Source organism: Mya arenaria, chromosome 12 (assembly GCF_026914265.1).
Source record: "Mya arenaria isolate MELC-2E11 chromosome 12, ASM2691426v1".
Classification (NCBI taxonomy): Eukaryota; Metazoa; Mollusca; class Bivalvia; order Myida; family Myidae; genus Mya; species Mya arenaria.
In genome coordinates this window covers 32,400,471-32,422,384 of record NC_069133.1, presented here as the reverse complement: position 1 = coordinate 32,422,384, position 21,914 = coordinate 32,400,471, and the positions used below count along the sequence as shown (strand labels likewise).

Genomic DNA, 21,914 nt, shown 5'->3' with positions numbered 1-21,914 from the left:
GCATTTGCCTGTTCATTTGCCAAATGTTCCACACGAGAAGACGGAGTGGCGCGTGCAAGACACATGTATGTACACGCCAAGATAACAGCTCTGTCAGTAGTCAAAATGCCTTTTACTTGAGCATGGTATAGCAACATAATTCAGAAGAAAAAAATTCTTAAACCGATTAAATGTCATGAAGAATGTTCACAAAAACTACGTATTTTGCAACACAGAATTTGTATGGTACGTTACCACTACGTATAAAAGGACAACATTTCATTTCAAGGGTCATTAAATGTGTAGGCCTTTCAATCAATCGTATATGATGTAGGAATGTTAAAGTGATGCAGGAAGTAGCACTCAACTTTCGTCATAGTATTTAGAAAGAGAGAGATGATTGTGAGTTTATTCACCCGTCTATACTGCACGATGCACGATGATACAAATAAACCATGATCGATGTTGAAATGCTACCGTCATTGTCTAAAAGCGTCCGAGTGGTCTGCCCTTGGTATATGTATCAGGCATTCCTAGTAGTATATCTCCGCCCCGAAACCACGCTTTTGAGTCTATGAATTAGTAAAACAATAACTTGAACAGAAATCTATAAGATAGACACAACCTTTAAGCACACTTTTATTATTGTTGACTCTATCGCATAATCCACACATCGACTAGTGTAGGTGACATAGCATTAGAATATTATTATTCAGTGAAGTAGCAAGTATGGTATATCATTTATAACATAACTTTTTGCCTCGTTCAAGCGAGGAGATAGATATAAGGCAAAGACGACGACGATGACTACTGGTCATAAATATTTAGCAAAGGAGTTTACGACCAAATACGCCCAAACTTATTTCAGAAAACACAGGAGTGTTCGGTACGCAAGAGGTACGGGTAAGACCCTGGTTTATAGTATCACCTGAGATGCACACAACAACACAAAGTTAGAGCATGTATAGACGTTTCAATTATTCAGTTAGTTTTAACTAAATATTCTTTTACAGCGATCTTGAACCAAGTAATTACTACATTATATTATCCTTATCATCTTGTTGGCACGATGTAACGCGAACATGTGATCTTGTGGTGTGCGGCAAATCGAGGTACCTCGAGAAAACCTACATGTCTGACGTGATGACCACAAACCAAGCTAACATGCGCCTTGAGGCCGAAAACAAACTTGTAACGCCCTTGCGCATTAAACAATCAGGTATTCGCTGGGAGTGGTACTTGTTGATTGAATAATTATCTATTATTTCATAGTTTATACATAAACATTATCAAAGGAAAAATTGCTGTAATAATCTTAACCAATACGTACATGTATATGCATTCTAACAAGTATTTATGACACTCGGTAACCTGACTTTAGCTTAGAAATAGCCACAATTGCAGTTTGAGGTTTTACACCCGTAGGAATTAGTATTACAATAGCTGTGATATTTTTGAAAAGCATGTCTATCTTTATATCTTGTACTAAAATGCAAAAACAAAGACTTTGCCTGTGCTTATTAAAAGATGATGTCCATTTTGTGTGGCATCCCGTATTAAAAAATAAACAAAATTGTGTAAACGTACTGTAAATGTTGCTATGGATTCTGATAAGAGAACAAATGATAATTTAAAACACAAACTGTATTTCTGTAGCAACAGTCTGTCAAAACGAAAATCGTCAGAGAACACGTATGGTGGCTCTTTGTATGGACTAGCTTAGAAAGTATCTCGAGATCAATGAAAGTATGAACGATTTATTCTTATTTTCTAATACCATGGCCTCTAAACGCCAGCTCCACCACTTTACGGTGGTGCAAAGAAAAAGAGCTGTCGACAGACACCCGTGGTGGAGCTGTGCCCTACGTTTACATGAACAAACGTGAGTATGATTTATATGTTATTTGATAATTTCATTTAACGGACATATTCCGAAAATCGGAGAATGTGGTAGAATGAGAATGGTAAAATTAACAGCACCTAGCCATTTGTTTTCGAAATAGTTTTCAGTAAGGTTAAGGTAGTTCGCGTAGAGTTTTGTTACCGCAAGTAGTATGCATAACCAGCATAATGTTCAATGAATGATAAACATAGCAACTGTTGTATTCATTCCAAAAGCGTTTACATTTAATATTACTTCAAGCGCAAAACATACTCGATAGCGCCACCACTAGGGCAACAGCGCCACCACTTTTATAAATATGTGCATTTTTCCTTTTTAAGAAGTGCTTATCAGTTTTGTTGTGTTCCGGCATAGGTACTATACATAACAGTTATGTTTGCATGCGTGAGAATGTTCTTACGGGGTGTATAAGCACCGAAATGTACTTGCTATGCAATCAGATCTTAAAATATGCACAAGTCCGATTCGGGAGAAAAGCTCCTGACACTACAGTTTGCACAGTATTGAAACGAAATAGTAACCAGCCTACAGTAGAAGGGTTCTTACACGGTACCACATTCTCCGATTTTCTAAATATGTCCGTTAAATGAAATTATCAAATAAAATATAAATCATACTCACGTTTGTTCATGTAAACATAGGGCACAGCTCCACCACGGAAGTGTCGACAGCTCTTTTTCTTTGCACCACCGTAAAGTGGTGGAGCTGGCGTTTAGAGGTCGTGAATACACTACAACCTCAGACCGCTTGGCTGTAATACAAAGACGATTTGACATATTTGGCACTGAGCATTTGACCGACTTGTGGTTAGAGAAATAATCTCTAACACGTTCACTTAATTTATAATACAAACTATGGTCGTATTCCTTTAGTGTGGAAACTTTGTATATGATTATAAAATAGGAAACATGGACGGTAATATTGAAATTTTATTAATTCGTATTATAAATATTTGAAAAAAATAAGATATTATAAACACAAACTTAATGTCTTTTGTGTGTTGGTTTTTTGTTCAATGTAATACTATTAGTGAATTAAACGTACGACGAACCATTCTATCGAAAGCAATTAAAGTATAACACATTTCCTTTAGCTTGAATAATTCCATTTTGTATCATTAATATTTTCAGAAAGGAGCACACACAGGTAAAACAATATTTTTTAATTGTTTATACACTTAATAATTATGGTGTAAATAATAAACTTTTATGATGATGATTATTTTTATTGATTTTTTTATGAAAACGAACAGAGCTCAATATTGGATCAATATTTTTTGATTATGACGCCGATAGATTTGCTGAGATCATTTTCTTCTTTCTGTTTTTCTGTGATTTCATTATAAAGATGAGCATCGTTTTCTACATTGTAATATCGCAATATAGATCACCAAATGACCACTTACGCCGTATACAACGTACGCCGGATATTGCTTACGCGTGCGCTGTATACGTTTACTACAAAAACGTATTCATCTCATACCGAACACAGCTCACCGTAAGCTGTGTACGTGCACAGCCGTATACAACTCATTTCATCATTGTCGCCGTCGCAGCAGCAGCAGCAGCAGCAGCAGCAGTATCGTCATCAACACAGTAGTAGTAGAAGTAGATGCAGCAGCAGTAGTAGTAGTAGTAGTAATAGCAGTAGCAGTAGCAGTCATAGAAGTAGCACTACTAGCAGAAGCTACTGCTTTTGCTTCTGCTACTGCTGCTACTTCTGCTACAGGAACAGTTACTGTTACTGCTTCTAGATGTACTTCTACTACTGCTTTGACGAGATTATGATGGTGGTGATAACAATCATGTATACTCACAATTATGTTTAATACTGGCCTCTCACTATGTGAGCTAAGAACGTTAAAACAAAAGACCTATTTCAAAATCATATGAGTATATACCCAGATAGAAACCTCTTACGTAAGCTGTGTACACGGCGTAAGTTATATACGGAGTCACAGAGCACCATAACTTACATTTAACGGGTGACGTAGCCGCTGGTGGAATATCACCGTATAAGTTTTTACTGTGATCTATTGCTGTAACAAACAGTGTATTTGTTCTTTTTATCATATGCCTCTAAATGACATTATAGGACAGCTAATTGATTTTTATCAGAAAAATCTGACAACTTGGCGGGCTAAATTTTAAAACAATGGAAAACATGTCAATTTGATTTTTTTTTCCTGTTTGAAACTATAATCACTATAAAGAACAGAAAACATATAGTAACATTATGTTTTTAATTGTTAGGTAAAACTAGATGTGTCAATGCTACAATTTAGAATCAATGCACTCGATTTCAGTTTAAATGAAGAACAGAAATACAAACATTACCAATATGTAGTTGTTGGCCATGTATTAAACCTATATATGAGTAATTTGATAAACAATACCAAAAATGCACGGTGTTACCAGTCATCAACATGTAATACTAATGATTAATGGAAATATTACAGAACTAGCGTCCAATTTCGTATGGTGACATTATATTATTGTTTCTTCCAGGAGTCGATCAAGACAGAGACACGCCCCGCTCCCAACACGGGGCCGTAAAAGTTCATCTTTAAATGCAAAATATGGAGGGACAGAACCGTATTATGACAAAAAGAGGAGGAGCCGATCCTTAGCCCCATCACGCACGAAATTGCCGCGATATTCGAAAGGCTACCACGCCCTGCTCGCGATGGTCAAAGATCTGAAAGACATGAAGGAGAAGAAGCTGTCAGAACCCAGGTACGAGATGCCATCTGAGTCCGCCAAGTTGGCGGCTAGAGTTGAGGCGAAACGGAAGAGAGAAAAGCAAAGGAGAAGTCGAAGTTATAGCAGAGGTAGGGGATGGTCGTCTTATTATTCTGTACTGTTTTTAATACACTTGATTGAAATCACATTTTATCGAAAGCCATGATTAGTTACCACCGTAGCTTAATTAAGGGTTTAATTGTTGCATAATACATTAAATACATATATCTGGTCTTAAACATAAAGATTCTCCCACTGAGAAAAACAACAACAAACCACAACTGTATATTACACATGTACTTTTATTTTAGTTTGATTTAAGGTCAAATTGCCTGATTATATTGTATCCCTTCTTATCATGAATAAAGCTTTGTTACGCCTATTTTTCGCACAAACGAACCCGTCATATGCTGGAAGAATTCATGCGTACTGTACGCAATCGTTTTCATAAAAAATGTAACCCCACACACTTGTGGAACTGAAATGTAACCCCACACACTTGTGGAACTGAAATGTAACCCCCACACACTTGTGGAACTGAAATGTAACCCCACACACTTGTGGAGCTGAAATGTAACCCCACACACTTGTGGAACTGAAATGTAACCCCACACACTTGTGGAACTGAAATGTCATCCCACACACTTGTGGAACTGAAATGTAACCCCAAACACTTGTGGAACTGAAATGTAACCCCACACACTTGTGGAACTGAAATGTAACCCCACACACTTGTGGAACTGAAATGTAACCCCACACACTTGTGGAACTGAAATGAATTAACCACGTGTTAAAAAGAAGATGAAAAAAGAAGTCGAATGTTCAAAACGCCATATTTTGGATAACACGTAATCTCTAAATGCACAATAAAATCAGTTAGATAGATGGACGTTTATGTAGAAAAACAAGAAAATCACAGAACCGAACAGAACCGAACCGAACAGAACCGAGCAGAATAGATCATAATCGAATAGAAAAATATATATTAATAAGTACATACAAAAATAGAAATAATCATTAACCAGTGGTGTAAGGGGATGAGAGCGGACTAGTGGTAAAGGTACCGCCTTGCACGAGGTAAGAGGTTGTGCGATCGAGCCCCACAAGGGGAACAACCGCATGACCTTTCGAAATTTACACCAGTACTTAAACAGAGTCGAGAGTTATTTGTACGTGTCAGCTTCAGCTTTATTTCTTCACAATCGGAATAAATTCGTATAGACTTAACATTTTTGATGAAGCAAGGCAGGGCTGCAACTATGAACGACGCTAGAAATGTACACATGACACTTAAAACTGTTTTAAGTTTGTCTTACTTTCACTATAATATTAACGTTCAGAATTGTTGGAAATGGTCTTGGTCTAAATTCATAAAAACATCCATTACAACGGATGGGACTCTTCTCTTTCCCACCCACATAACACATTGCGATAATATAGGCAAGCAACATAAATTCGACATGCCCGCAGAAATGCGAGTGTACCCAATCTTTATATCAGTTCTACTCGCATACATTCGTTCATAATATTTCATTTGTATATGCGCACACGCCCCCCCCCCCCCCCGCTAAAAACAAAAGAAACATACGAACAATACACATCCGTTAGTACGCACGCGCGCACGGATACATGACACAGCTTTCCAAGTATTTGATGTGCTTAAATTCATTGTCCAGTGGAAAGGCGAGAGGATGTTCCATTTGCTGAAAGGAGTTTGATTCTCTGTATGTATTTATAAAAACAACTATGTAATTAGGTTATCGGCAATGCACTTTATTTTCTACAGAAGTCTTAACTCATAACCCAAACAATGCATGTATGGATACGTGTTTCAACGGTAGATCAATATTGATCCACGACTAATTAAACCACACCGATACAAATTCAATTTCAATACTTATAACATAATACATGGGTGACCTACCTACTAATAATTATTAATATTATATAACCTTTTGCATGAACTTGATTAAACTATCTAATCCGCTTTAACGTAATCAAAACACGCAGTTTATGCTTTGTTTCGTCGTATTTCAGGTAGAGGCATTTATTTTGAAGAAAATGGTGAACAAATACCCTACTACCGATCAAGATCCGTAGAACAGGGCAAACGAAACAGCACAACGTATCGACCAGTGACGAACGAGGATGACATCATCAATATTACGTATACAGGTCGTGCATCGCGCCCAACTTCAAGGGAATCCTCTTACTCACGTTCTAGCAGACGTCGAAGAAATTCGTTAGTACAGAAGAAAGTGGAATCCGTTCGTCCGTCCGATCGAACTTCGTACGATTTTGGCGATTTACAAGCTCGGATTTATCAAGAAATTCAGAACACTTACGGCGCGCCGGATAGTGACGCTAAGCATAAACAGTTTTTCCTCACTCTCGCAGTCATGCAAAAGGAACACAATAATTTGAAACGTCTTAAATTGAGTAGCAGTGACAAGGCGCTGTTACAAAAGTCCTTCGACGAAATGAAGACTTTGAAAAAAGAGACAAATAGTATTTTAGTAGAGTCGAAAAAGCGAACGTCGCCACAGAGTAGACCCTTAAGTATTAATTCTAAACTACAGTCTCTTATGAAGAAAACACCGAAGGAGGACTATTATTTGCGAAGGGAGCGGTCGAAAGAAAGGTTGAGGCTGAAACCGCTGCGTAATCAGAACTCAGTATTGAAAAACGACTTTTATGATCGTCAAAGATTGAAGGGCGATTGGCGATACAACGTTCATCTTGAGCAGAGACAACGGCAAACAACAGGTTAGTTGGGCGTGTGTGAGAGTATATGTTATCAGTGTAACAATTGCGCATTTAATTATGTTTTTTTTTGTTTCATATATATATATAAGCAAGGTTAATAATGTAACAGTTAGTGTGGTAAAATCACAACTGATATGTTACAAGAAATGTATCTATGTGAGTGTGTGTTTGTACTGACTTTGTTTTAATATTTCGACTAATGATGCCGATATCATCATTTGTTTCATTTAACGCTATAAACAATAATGATTCCTAATGGAATAAGAACCACTTAGAAGTTTAATTAATAAATAAAACTCTTACACATGTTTTGTTTTATTTTTGACTCGTTCATATATTTGTGTTATTCTCTCGCTATTAGAATCCCAAAGGTTTCCGGTCCGTCAAGTAACAAAAGACTTCGGAAAGTCTCCAATCTCGAGCGCCTTCGCGAACACAGAAAGTGGGGGATCGGCGTATAAACACCGGAACCTACACAAACCTCATCAGTCCCAAGGCGTTCCCGTACAGTACAGGTATCGGGACGCGAAGGAATCGCTGCTCTACTCACACAGATCCCGACCGCCGCCATTGGTGAATGATTTGTCCCACAAACGTAGTGAGGGTGTCATAAGTTACGATGTCGCCTATAGGCACAGAATGCATGGATTCGCCAAGTGAAGAACATTTAACAAAACCATTTCTATCGTATTAAACAAATGAGATTAGAAATATATACATTGTAATAAACGATTAACATGCACACAAAATTGCGACATTATAATGCTGGTTAAACAGTGTACCGCTACCATACGTCATATTTTATTGATGCAATTACATGATAGATATTTCGTCTTGTGTGTTTTGTTTAACATTTGCTCAGTGCATTGTACATACATGTCAAGGAGCATAATTTAAAAACAAAATTCGTTTTCTTGCAAGGTATCTTGTTTGCTTTTTTATACGAAGTTTGTGAGTATATTTATCTTGTATGTGTCAGAAAATGTCAGACAGAGGAACTATATATAGCATGTCGAATCATTACAGTCAGCGTTTGTTTGATTAACGAGCTCAGCCAGATCAACAAACGGATTACTCGGGGATCTCAGCCCTGCACATATTTCTATCATTTCAAGTTTAATTTGTACACCATTTTAGAAATCCGAAATTTCCTAAAGAAGTATGTATATATGTTTACGGCAAGTAGTTAATACAATATATGCTTTTAGTCACACCTAGGAATTAGATTTTAACATTTTAATAACTTAACACATACTTGATCGTATTAGCTAAGTTCATGAACACCAGAAGTATATTGTAAGAGTGCTGGCAAAACCCCAGTTCATGCTTTTTTGTTAATTCTATGTCTCTTATAAATGATAGTGCTGTTCAATTTAACTATTTACTAAGATATATTAGCACGGATATATTATTGCAATAGCAACTGTTTTTTTCTGCTTACTTAGAAACGACTTGGAAATGGGTCTTAATTGTATATCCTTCCAATGAAAATTCGTCATTTTTTAATTGAAACCGAAAAATGTTTTTATTTTATTTTTTTATTTGAAGTTGCTACGTACGAGTCTAAGATCCAAACCGCCGCTCCTGTAAGGTAGAGATCGTGATCCGTAATGACGGGGATACCACATGCTAGGAGCAGCTTATGTCATTGTATATGCCATTCCCGCCGACGCAACATAAACAACTGGCTTAACTCAACACGCAATCTGCGGCACGATGTAATGATACCTAGTGGACAATTTAGTCGAAAGTTATATTGTGGCTTGATATTGAATTAATTTACGGGGCGTGTTTAATGGTCACTTGGTCCATCCGCGAGTTTTGCCATACCAATATTATTATGACGGCTGCCCACGCCAATTTCATGAACACAGCTTACATAAGTGCTATGTGCTGTACACATTACACTGCCAATAGTTGTCACATCAAGAGCTTGCATCGTTTGTGTTCAAGATAATTGCTAATGTATTGTAACGTCCCTGTCCTGTGTTGTAACGTCCCTGTCCTGTGTTGTAACGTCCCTGTCCTGTATTGTGACGTCCCTGTCCTGTGTTGTAACGTCCCTGTCCTGTATTGTAACGTTCCTGTCCTGTATTGTAACGTCCCTGTCCTGTGTTGTAACGTCTTTGTCCTGTATTGTAACGTCCCTCTCCTGTGTTGTAACGTCCCTCTCCTGTGTTGTAACGTCCCTGTCCTGTATTGTAACGTCCCTGTCCTGTATTGTAACGTCTCTGTCCTGTGCGCGTTGACGTTTGATTTGGACGTGAGAACGAGCTGAAATTTCACAGCCGTAAAATATCTTTAAATAGTTTAACTATTATCATTTTTATTTCAATGATACATAGATCTCCAATATAACAATGAGTCCATGTTATTAACGTCACGGAGTGCTCTTTGGGGATTATGCCCGGATATTCGCTCGGTGAAAGAAGCGGCAAAAAGATCTTCCGACATTTGCTGAAAAATAGACGCAATGGGTTATTATTGTATGTATTCACTTTCATCAATCTGGAAGAAATACATATTGAATAATAAACATGTCGCAATACACGCGGTTAATTCCTTTGGGGCTAGATTTGGACAAGAGAGTTGACTTTATTTCAAAACAATTTTTTATCGATTGATCTTTTAATTATTATCATATTTTATATCACTGATGAATCTCTATCAAAAACAGGAAAGTATATAATAATTATTCATGTCTGATTGGTATTGTGCAATGGATCTCACGTTCACTAATTTGACCTCCTGGTATGTTGAACATTATCTAAATCATATGCTGTCTGACTCTTAAATCTGGTTCATAATACCTCCTGCCAATTATATTCTAATGTTCTGTCAATGTTGTTTGAAAAGATAAGATTAGTACAAATTAAGAAAGAGTAATAAATGATAAAGAAAAATAATCTGCATATTAAGTAGTCGTTAGTCAACGGCTTGATTGAGCTAAGTATTCAGTAGTTATCGTTTTTAAAGAATGATTTGCCGATTTATCTAGGACCAAAGATACGCTAAACTTCCATTGAGCCTTTATTTTATTATCCTCTGGCCTTTGCTAGTTAAACAAGTTGTTTCTATTTCTACAGAAATTGGCCTACATAAGGATACAACATAAATTATAATGCATGCTTGACATTGCTTCAGACTTTGTAGCGCTACCAATACAGACTTGAAACAAGAATCTATCGGTACCATCTGATCCGGGGTGCAACCTCTTGAACATGGGCAGATACGACTGGAAGTGATTGACCCACTCGTTGAACGACTCTAATACCCTCCAAGCGGGAGGAGTTCAACAAAACAAGATATCCCGAGGATTTGTGGTTAAAGCTTGAAGAACATTTTTGTGGAAAGAGAAAAAAGTGACTTTTCCGGAGTGTCGTGATAGAAAGATAATTTGAGTCGAGTTGTTCGAGTCGACGGACATGATTGGTTAAAGCGTCAACCTAACCGCGTATATATGCATACGGCTTGAAATTATTCTATAATACAGATCAAGTTCGTACAGACGACGTTATATTTCTAACGGATATTTGTATTATAAAACTTTGAGAAAATGGATTTTATAATACTACTCGAATTAATAGTTTATATGCACATTGGAGTCACGATAGGTAAGATTTCAGGCTCAGTAGCCGGTCTTATTTTATTTTTGATAGAAAATATTCTACATGTCACCCTTGTTCAGTGTATGCTGGTTTTACCAGTGCTAAACCTACAAAATCAACTACTGTCAATAAACTCGTAATTATTATAACTTGTTACATGATGTTATGAGATATATTACATTAACCGATATTGATGATAATGATGATGATGATGATGATGATGATGATGATGATGATGATGATGATGAGGAGGAGGAGGAGGAGGAGGAGAAAGAGGAGGAGGATTGTAATGATGTCTGGTGCATGGCTGCTATACACAACAATGATTTTTACGGCTATTATAAATACAAATTATGTGTTTTTACCAACAGGTGAAGTTCACCGAGAAAAGCGTTTCGTTCTTCAGCGGGGAACGACCCGGTTCGCATTTCCCATTCCAACGACATACCCCATTCCGACACTTCCCCTTTACACGGGTATAACACCGCCGACAGTATCCACTAGAACATGGCCGACAAACAAACCAGGGATATTCTTCACTCCCCCGACACAGTCAATTATAAATGCGACACAGATAAATTGTCCGGCCAAAAGAGACGCGAGTCGTCAAAGAGTTCTTCTCGACGATAATTTGTTGAAGCAGGTGTACTTGGAATTGATAGGGAATTATGACCAGAGAGTCACCGCCGCAACGGCGGAAGAAGCGGCAAAGAACTTCCAACATCTGCTGAAAAGTAGAGGCAATGAGGTCATTATTTTATATATATATATTTACTATCACCAATCTGCAAGTAATACATATTGAATTATAAACATATGGCAATACACGCTTTAGCTTCTATGGGATTACGTACAAGTTGAGCAGATGGTGTCATAACTAAAAAATACAAAGTGACCAGGTGCCTTTTTATAAAGTATTTTTTTAGAAAACATCAATTTAGCGATTTTAAATATCCTCTACTTTTTATTATATTTATCCATACGAATATATTATTTAAACCATTTTCTTGTTGTTGTTTTTTGTTTTATTTTAAAAACATTCTTTACATTCAACAAAAAGGCAAAAGTCCACCAAGTTGAAACTTTCCACTCAATTGTTTCATGTCCCAGGGACGGCATACTAGAACTTGATTTAACTGGAATTTTGCAGATTCGATTTTGCTTATCTTGAAGTCTTAATATTAGCAAAAAAGCACTGGCATCTTGTCCAGTGATCCTTAAGGGTCAGATTGCAGTACTTATAGCCACATATGTATATATCATACACAATATTGATGTAAAGAAAATGGAAAATACTTATGTATAGTCTTTTGATCAACTTTAAATTCATCGAGTGGACGAAAATACATTATTATCAAATTAATGAAGTACAACTTCTACTACTATAGAAGTATTCATTATAATTTTTTTCCAAAAAACATTTTTTATAAACATTAACCCTTATTATCGGAATGTAATAAATATGACTTTGCTTAATGTATATTTCTTGTGAACATTCAACTTGATATTTGTTTTGTTTTCAGATTTCTGGTCAAAAGCTTAAAGCAGAGATGTCAAAGGATATCCAAGCAGTAAAGAACTGGCAACAAGCAGTCCAATCCAATATGGCCAACACTACCGGGAAACTAAACAGTACCCAACACAGTAGAACTGGAAAGAAGTTACAAACAAGTATCAAACGCATTCTCAAGCAGATACATGTAACAAAACGAGATCTTAGATACATCCTTGGACTCTCGAATAGTTTGGACGAGATACTGCAATATAAGACACTACAGATGAGGTCGAGTAGGGCAAAACGAGACACCAACGGTAGGAATTAGTTCGCCTTCTTCTTTATGCATTCATGTTTAGTAGTTCATAAAAATTAATACTTGATAAACTCACCTGGCGATGGGTTTTTTCCACCATTTTGGGATGGGCCTGTCTGCTTGGAGAAGATAAACCATTTTAACTCAATTAGGGAAGTCTCATTTTTTCCTAGTGATTAACAGGAATAAACTTAGACAGCTTTAAGGCAAACTATAAAAAGTATCAAACTGCAATAAGATGTGATCTATTACTAATCATTTGTGTCCACACTGAAACTTTTACGGTTCTATTTTATTGCCCAAATCACATTCACATCATAAAGATTTTAGTTTTCCTTCACAATTAGGAAGTTTGAAATGTTCTATATGTTTGGAATGAAATTCGTTCTCAAACTAGACAGAATAAATCCTCTGATACTGGTTCATGAAATATTTGTTTTCCTAAATATTCTTATATTTCAAATCAACTTTCATCCTTCATATTTCACGTTATTTATATTTACAAAATCTCATCTCATGATCACAAAGCATATGTATGTTTTGCTATTATGTTTGTTTGACTTACACAGTGTAATCATACGCACATAACCATTGACAGTTTACAGCGAACTATAGTGTTAACCGCGCTTGCTTCGAAACGAAACTTAAATAATGAAATGTAAAATTCTTCTTTTTCAAGGCGCAGTGTCTCACATAGAATACTGCCAGGCCCGGGGTCATCCAACTGGCGATGGATACCTACACATGTGTACCTCATGTGCGCTTACTACTCAACTGCCCGAGGACAGGTTCCCGAGATATATCAATGAGGTGGATTGTCATCTCACAGACTGTGATTGCTTCAATACGCCTAATACTGGTATGTTTCATTTCCATTTTCATACGTTTTCAAATATACGCATAAATTGTTAAAATATGATAAATGCTTTGCTACCCGTATTTATATATATATATAAGTTATTGGTTCTTCGCTCATCATCACCACCTGATTTCATTAGGGTTTTTTTTTTAATTCCATTCGTGTTTGTTATTGTATTATATTCGACCTTTTTTGGTATCTTAATCCCTGTGAAATGATTTCTTTTTTGACATAATTAAAAAACCAACAACAAGACAATTGCAAATGAAATTCATACATTTTAATATTTTTCCCAACTCCGTTGTTCGAACTACTTCTAAAATATATTCTTTGTATTCTACTTTCAAGCTTGGTTCCCAATACACTTCTTCATTGCAGCTCACGGTCGATGCCAAAAGATAGTTCGGACAATTAAAATGCTGAAGAGAAAGGCTGGTGGATGTCGGCTCCTAATACAAAATGGTCAGCAGTTCATTCTGGATGACTGGCAAGTTTATGACCAAAGAATACGCGTTGGTTGCGAGTGCGTTTTCAACAAAAATTCTCAATTCGCAGGATTCATTCCATTGACAGGCTAAAGTATTTCCGGCTGTATGCTGGTAACGATATATGTTAAAATGGGAAGACATTCTTACCTTTTTCGTTTTTATCGACTGTGACGAGTAAAGCTGGTGATCATGTTTGGTTGTTTTCCTGAACAATTTGTTACGATGGTATGAACCGTCTTACCCGTAATACAGACGAACAAACAAAACTCCATACACCTTAAGACACCGTATTGCATTTCGGGTCGAGAAAAAGAGAGATGCGTCTGTTGTTGTGTTTTCTCTTCATATGTTATTTAGGGTGGCAGTATATATTCTTTTGAAGGTGAACATTTATTTTGTATTTTGATGCTGCCATTTTTTTAAAACGCCATATTTTACACTCTAAACTAAAGTTTTGTTATGGTTACTGTTTGCAGATGAGCTAGGTATTTCAAAGTTTGAAGCATTGAATGTTATTGACTTTTGCTCCGCCCGAAACCACGAAATGAATTTCAAGTCAAGTGGCACATCTATGGCTTATGAATAGATCAATGAAAGCTCTTATGCCGCCATTAGCGAGATAGTGTGTTCCTCCACGTAGAACACGTGGAACAAGTCTTTTTTTTTAATTCTTCCACTATAAGTAAACACCAATTTTTCATATTAAAAAACAACAACAGAAATGGGGATTTTTTTTTACTTTTGGAAAAAAAATATATCTGTTTTTGCATTGAGAATATGCCTAACGTTGGTCCCAAATCGGCCAGAAAACAATCACTCTCGAAGCCAACTACTAAAGAGGCGGGTTAATCTCATGCAAATCAGGTATACAGTACATCTACAGTTTGCATTGATTTCTCTACACCCGGTCAATTAAATTTTTTGCTTAAACAAACGCTCACAACAAAGCGATAGTGACAAGCGAAACTCTTTAAAGAGTTAAAGTCACCGTTAAGGTGAAATCAATTGAATATCAAAATGGCATTGCGATAGAGCTTTGTTTAACTGAATGACAAACACGCTCCGCTTATTATTGCAAGTTCATTTGCAAACAGGAGTATTTCTAAATCAGTCAATTTACGGTCTTGCTTTCTAAAGAGATAGGCAGAGTCCAGCAAAAGAGTTTTTTGCATGATACTTTTCTTTTATTAAAATCGTATCCACATGGTCATACTTTTTTATGACCTTTTTTCACGAGGTGCAAGTTTTTATAATCTACCTTTAATCTAATTGTGTTTCATATCTGTTATATATTGTCACTTCATTCTCCTCAACTTAGTTTACATGTTTTGAATCTCATGATCAGATTGAATTGTTGATGTTTATACAATCGGTTTATGTAAAATTATCACCCAAGAACGATTATGATCATTACGATACAAATACCATTGGTTACATTGCGGACCATACACACGCTTCATGTAGCTCTCGTCATGTTCTTCATATAAGTCTCTTTCATTGATTGGTTTAAGTAAAACTTATAACATGATTTAGGGTTTCTTTGTGTTATACGTGCAATAGTTCTATTATTTTGGTGCATTGTTTAATGATCATAATGTGCAGTAAAAATGCCTTTAAATAGGTAATTATTTTGTTGTGTATCATTTCATTTTGTGGTTTCAATTGTAGAATAAAATTTATGTTTAAATTATATGTTTAAGTTATATGTCACTTTCAACATACGTTGTACGCTGGCATACTATTAAAGTTTTGCACTTTCTAACATTTCTTGTACTTGATATATTTGTTAAAACAAACATCTGTAATTGTAAGGTTTGCAAAATATATTTATGTACGAGAGTGTGTTTTTTTTATTCTTTTGAAATTTGCACCGGCGGAATATTTTTCAACCTAAGTTTTTTCTAAATGAATTTGGATTTGACATAAACGAACAAAGCTTTTCTAAAATGAGTGCATACAAAACAAGCACGTGACGTAGTCTATGTACGTCAGCCAGTTATTCATAATGGCGAATTTGTAATATAAGGAGAAATGGAACATCTTATAATCTGCAAGATGTCCCAAACAGTATCCATGTTTTAATTAAATGTTATCAACAAGTCAATCAAAATGCCTTCTGGTTTCGAATTTGTAAGCTAAAGAATTTCATTCAATGTTTGCTTTATGTAATACATAAGAATTAACCTGGATTATAGTTTATTGCAATAAAGTAGAAGTTTGACAGTAATTTGTCTAAACTGATATGTTGGTACACAGTCTATAATTCTTTTATATTGATACGTACATATCTATTTTTATTCAACGCAGAAAGCTACGCTACACAAATATGCAGACGTTGGGTGCCTTATTCATATTAAAAACGCTAACACACTGAGCATCATATAAAATGGAATGCTAATGTAAATAAAAAAAATCATAGGTTTAAAACGATATATATAAATGTTATATATTATAAATGTTATATGACGATAGATCACAGCTTGGGGTTCAGATTCTCGAAACTCACACGAGACATCTGAAAAATATAAGTTAACGGAGAACTGATCACGGTTAGTCGTTCAGATGTTTTAAAAGGTAAAACTTAGGGCAAGGTTCTGTACAACACTATCATCTGGTTAGAAAAACAAGACATAACCTCTTTTATCTTTTTTCCTCCTTTTGGTAACTTCTACTTTGGGGGCATACACTACGTCTTGTATTGAAGACCAGGTTGCGACCGCCTCTAAGCTCATCAGTATACCCCTTTTGTGAGAGGCATGTACTTGGAATACTGTCTAGGTCCGAAGGCAACTCAATCATGAAAGCCTTCTAAAATGTTTGCTCAACATCAGAACTTTTTGCGAACAATTGCGGAAACAAATGATTTCTTAACTTGTATACGTGAACCAAGACCGGTACTTGATTATGACCTATAACCTTGTATACGGGAACAAAGACCGGCACTTGATCATAACGTATAACCTTGTATACGTGTACCAAGACCGCCACTTGATCATGACGTATAACCTTGTATACGTGTACTAGGACCGGCACTTGATTATGACGTATAACCTTGTATACGTGTACCAGGACCGGCACTTGATTATGACGTATAACCTTGTATACGTGTACCAGGACCGGCACTTGATTATGACGTATAACCTTGTATACGTGTACCAAGACCGGCACTTGATTATGACGTATAACCTTGTATACGTGTACCAGGACCGGCACTTGATCATGACGTATAACCTTGTATACGTGTACCAAGACCAGCACTTGATTATGACGTAAAACCTTGTATACGTGTACCACCAGCACTTGATCATGACGTATAACCTTGTATACCTATACCAAGTCCTGCGCTCGATCATGACGATGGCTTTGAATATGTCTACCAAGACCGGCACTTACTCATGACGTTTGGCCTTAAATATGTTAACCAAGACCGGCACCTGATCATGGCGTATAGCCTTGAATACGTCTACCGAGACCGGCACTTGACGAGTGACCTTGTATATATGAACCAAGACAGACAGTTGACGTATGACCGGTATACGTGACCCAAGACGGGGACTTGGACGTATGATCTTGTATGCGTGACCAATACCTGTTGAATGCGTGAACAAAGACCGGCACTTTACGTACAATCGTGTATGCGTGTACCAAGACCGGCACTTGACGTATGATCTAGTATGCATGAACCAAGACCGGCACTTGACGTATGATCTAGTGTACGTGTACACCAAGACCGACACTTGACGTATTATCTAGTATGCGTGTACCGAGACCGGCACTTGACGTACGATCTAGTATGCGTGTACCAAGACCGGCACTTGACGTACGATCTAGTATGCGTGTACCAAGACCGGCACTTGACGTACGATCTAGTATGCGTATATCAAGACCGGCACTTGACGTACGATCTAGTATGCGTGTACCAAGACCGGCACTTGTCGTATGATCTAGTATGCGTGTACACCAAGACCGGCACTTGACGTACGATGACATTGGATCTGTCAAAATATTGAAAGACAATAACCTTATGTAACGTTCCGGCTGTATGTTTAATCGGTGTCGTACAGCTTATATGGATCTCTTATATATATATTTTTCTAAGGCTATTTCGCCTTTTGATTGAAAAAAAATGATTGAAAAATGATTGATAATTATGTAAAATCATAATCAACCAATTGATCAGGGATCAAAAATTACTCATGGTTTTAAAAACTTTAATCATTTCAATAAGAAATGACCTTCTCTTACGAAAGCTTGTTTATTGGCGATGCAAACATACCCGAATCACAAATTGCAATGCTCCAAAGTTCCAAAGCCACCAGCTCTGTTTACCAAACTTGATCGCAATGCTCTATGTATATGGCTACTTGATCAGGAACAACACAATGAAATCCTTCGATGTGCCAAGTCTCTGATGCTATTCTATCCCGCAGTATATCTTGGGCGTACTTGCCTGGACACTTGCCAGCACATATATCGAAGTGCCCTGTGGTCAACGCAGATGCCAGGTATGAGGTTTACTAGAGTTTCTAGCCACCAGCTCTGTTCACCAGACAAGATCGCAATGCTCTTTGTATCTGGCTATTTGAACTGGAACGCTTCATAACCATATTGATATCAAGTTATTGGTGCCTTTTTTCCACAGATCGCAATGCCCCGGTGTTCAATTGAATACTTCACAGCCAGAATGTCAAGAATCATATTTATAGCCGTCAAACGACGATTTCCGGTTTACAGCTTAAACTTACCTTGGTCAGACGCAGAAAAAAACAATTTCGGTGGAGTGTATTATTATTTATACTTGCACACGGGCCTTGCCCATTCGGCAAGTGCTCTGATAAGATTGTTAGTCAGTTTAGGTTTATGGAACATAGTGCACAGACAGAATGTAACCCTGGCTATAGCTACCCCGGTTCTTTAACCTGCACCAGTGTATATTACTGTCACACGGGACCCCCATTTAACGTCCCTCCCGGAAGACGATTTTAGTGATGCGACGGGGAATCCCCTAGATTGATAGTCAAGTGTGTTAATACTAGACCACGGATCCGCCACGAACAGAGCCATAATTTCAGCCGAGTTAAGCGCTTACATACGCCCCGGGCGGTCGAGTTCATTAAACATATGGGCAAAACGGGTAAATACAACTTTGCGAAAACTTGTAGCGAGACAGCTCTATTTTTACTAATATTCTTCATGAAACAAACTCCCGGTTAATAAATAATGTTTAACATGAGTCCTTCAAAAGATTATTGTCGTTAATGAAATACTTGTACGAAATAAATAAGTCGGTAATGTAGAACTAACCTTTGAAAAACTCCACCAGACATTTAACTTCGTTTATGGAAATGACCAATTGAGAACAAAGGGTGGTAATCGTGCAAAGATGCCATTACGCTACACTTAGAAATGCGTGTCAAAAATGTCCTCATTCATTGAACTTTGAAGGATTATATATATTCAGTTGCTTAGCTGCTTTTTGCACATTTAAGCAATCAGGGGCTGGGCACCAACATTTAATAAAACATCTACCTCAACTCCTTAAAGTTTAACTTGCTCTTCTCAAACAATTTATTTTTTAGTATGATTAAGAATTATTGAATTGCTTTATTTCTAGCACTTGGAGCCAGCATAAATTGAAATTTGTCAGGTTTAGCCTGCATTTGATTGGAAGTAAACTAGTTTATCAAATGTTTTATTTTCTTCTTCAAGCGGTCTTAACGACATCAGGATTTTATCCCACACAGAAAGAGTATTGTAATCTGAATAATCCGTCTAATTGATTAAAAAAAGAGGTCCTTAAATCCTTTTGGCACGCCTTTCAGGATGGAGTCCCACTCACTGGTAATTTGACTATGTTAGACCGTTTATTTCTGTTGTTAGGTAGCTATGAATCAGTTTACATGCTGGGACAAAAGGGTGAGAATGCAATACTCCAATGAAATGTGATATATTGTGACAGCACAAAGGCTGACACGTGCGGCTTCTAATCGGACATTTGATAGTTCTAAAGTATGCCTAACATCTTAGTGTCTGAATATTTCAACCTCTCCACCATCCAGTAACACATTGTATGGAAATATATTATTGAGGCCGTCCTGAACTGTATCAGCTGATTTCGCGCAGTTGGGACCCTGACCACCTTTTTTAAAAAAGAGAGTCTGCACGACGAAAGTCTCCAAAGCCGATTTCACTGCAGTTTTGAATGTCTGTCTGGTTGTGTACCAGGAAAAGACAATCATGAAAATGAAACCTTCTACTTAGTGCTCAAGATTTGTCGATAATTTCAGTGGGTGACCTAGTTTAATTTCGCGACATGCCCCACATATTCGAACTTGCCCTAGATTGTACGATGACAATTATTCTGAGCAAGTTTCATGTTGGTCAAATACAAATTATACTTTCTTTGGTATCCTCACATTGTTTTCTTTAAATTGACCTCGTGACTTATTTTTGTACCCTCCATAAAATAGTTGCATTTTTCGCCATTAAAAGTTACTAAAGGTGACCAGCGGTGGCCAGATATTTGTCCATATTGGGTCGCCAAATTTATTTCGTACCAAAATGACGTCTATTTTCCGATTCCGATGAAATGAAACATTTAAACATGTTGTCGACGTTATATATTCGCTCTCGTTCGATATGGTTTCCTTTTCAAGTGGCACTTTTATTCAAAATCAATACATACACGTGTATAACAAACATAGTTATTGACTGATAAACCTTTAACTACTTACAAGATAATGCATCTATTGCAAATATTCATTACTGATAACAATATTGTAACCGTGTATTTAATAGCAGAAAGCGCAAAAGTATTATATGATTGGTGAATGCTAAATGAGTTACTGTGGTCTACTATAGTAAGGTATCATAAGGTAGAAGTATCGTGTTTTATGCTCATTTCTTTTAAATTAAACCCGGTATCCTTAAAACAACCATTGTCTTAAAACAACCATTGTTTTCGTCATTTATTCATCCTTTTTGGAATATTAAAACAATTTTATTATTTGTGGTAAATCTTATCTAGGAGTAAGAGTGCATCTTTAATGAAATGTATTTATGGATTACCCAACTTGAAAAAAAAACATTGTCATTAAGCTGTGATCAATAAAAGAAAATCAGCTATGAGGGCCTAAAATGTTTGGATAAGTATGTTGTCAAATACTATGAGACTATCATTTAAAGCCTATATCTGGTGATTTTGATTTTCTTATTTCTTAATTGTAATTTAACGGAACGAGTGTTGACGGTTATTCCTGGTCTTGTAAGAACACTGACTTTGCCACGAGTCTCCTTCTATAGAACACTGTCACGCCAGTGCCTCCGACTTTGCCACGAGTCTCCTTCTATAGAACACTGTCACGCCTGTGCCTCCGACTTTGCCACGAGTCTCCTATAGAACACTGTCACGCCTGTGCCTCTGACTTTGCCACGAACCTCCTTCTATAGAACACTGTCACGCCTGTGCCTCCGACTTTGCCACGAGCCTCCTTCTATAGAACACTGTCACGCATGTGCCTCTGACTTTGCCACGAGCCTCCTTCTATAGAACACTGTCACGCCTGTGCCTCTGACTTTGCCACGAACCTCCTTCTATAGAACACTGTCACGCCTGTGCCTCTGACTTTGCCACGAGTCTCCTTCTATAGAATACTGTCACGCCTGTGCCTCTGACTTTGCCACGAACCTCCTTCAATAGAACACTGTCACGCCTGTGCCTCGGACTTTGCCACGAGCCTCCTTCTATAGAACACTGTCA

At 37.0% G+C, this 21,914-nt stretch overlaps 2 protein-coding genes across 2 annotated transcripts; both read left to right on the top strand.

Annotated features, from left to right (window-relative positions):
- Nucleotides 1-1,110: 1,110 nt before the first annotated feature.
- LOC128210611 (uncharacterized) lies at nt 1,111-8,049 on the top strand. Its single transcript, XM_052914962.1, has 5 exons — nt 1,111-1,198; nt 3,013-3,028; nt 4,390-4,712; nt 6,661-7,389; nt 7,751-8,049. Exons 1-5 carry the CDS (start codon nt 1,111-1,113, stop codon nt 8,047-8,049), a joined length of 1,455 nt encoding a protein of 484 aa, XP_052770922.1.
- A 2,932-nt stretch (nt 8,050-10,981) lies between these two features.
- Nucleotides 10,982-14,245, top strand: LOC128210610 (uncharacterized). The gene is made up of 5 exons (XM_052914960.1): nt 10,982-11,003; nt 11,369-11,745; nt 12,521-12,809; nt 13,488-13,667; nt 14,046-14,245. Exons 1-5 carry the CDS (start codon nt 10,982-10,984, stop codon nt 14,243-14,245), a joined length of 1,068 nt encoding a protein of 355 aa, XP_052770920.1.
- The last annotated feature ends 7,669 nt before the right edge of the window (nt 14,246-21,914 follow it).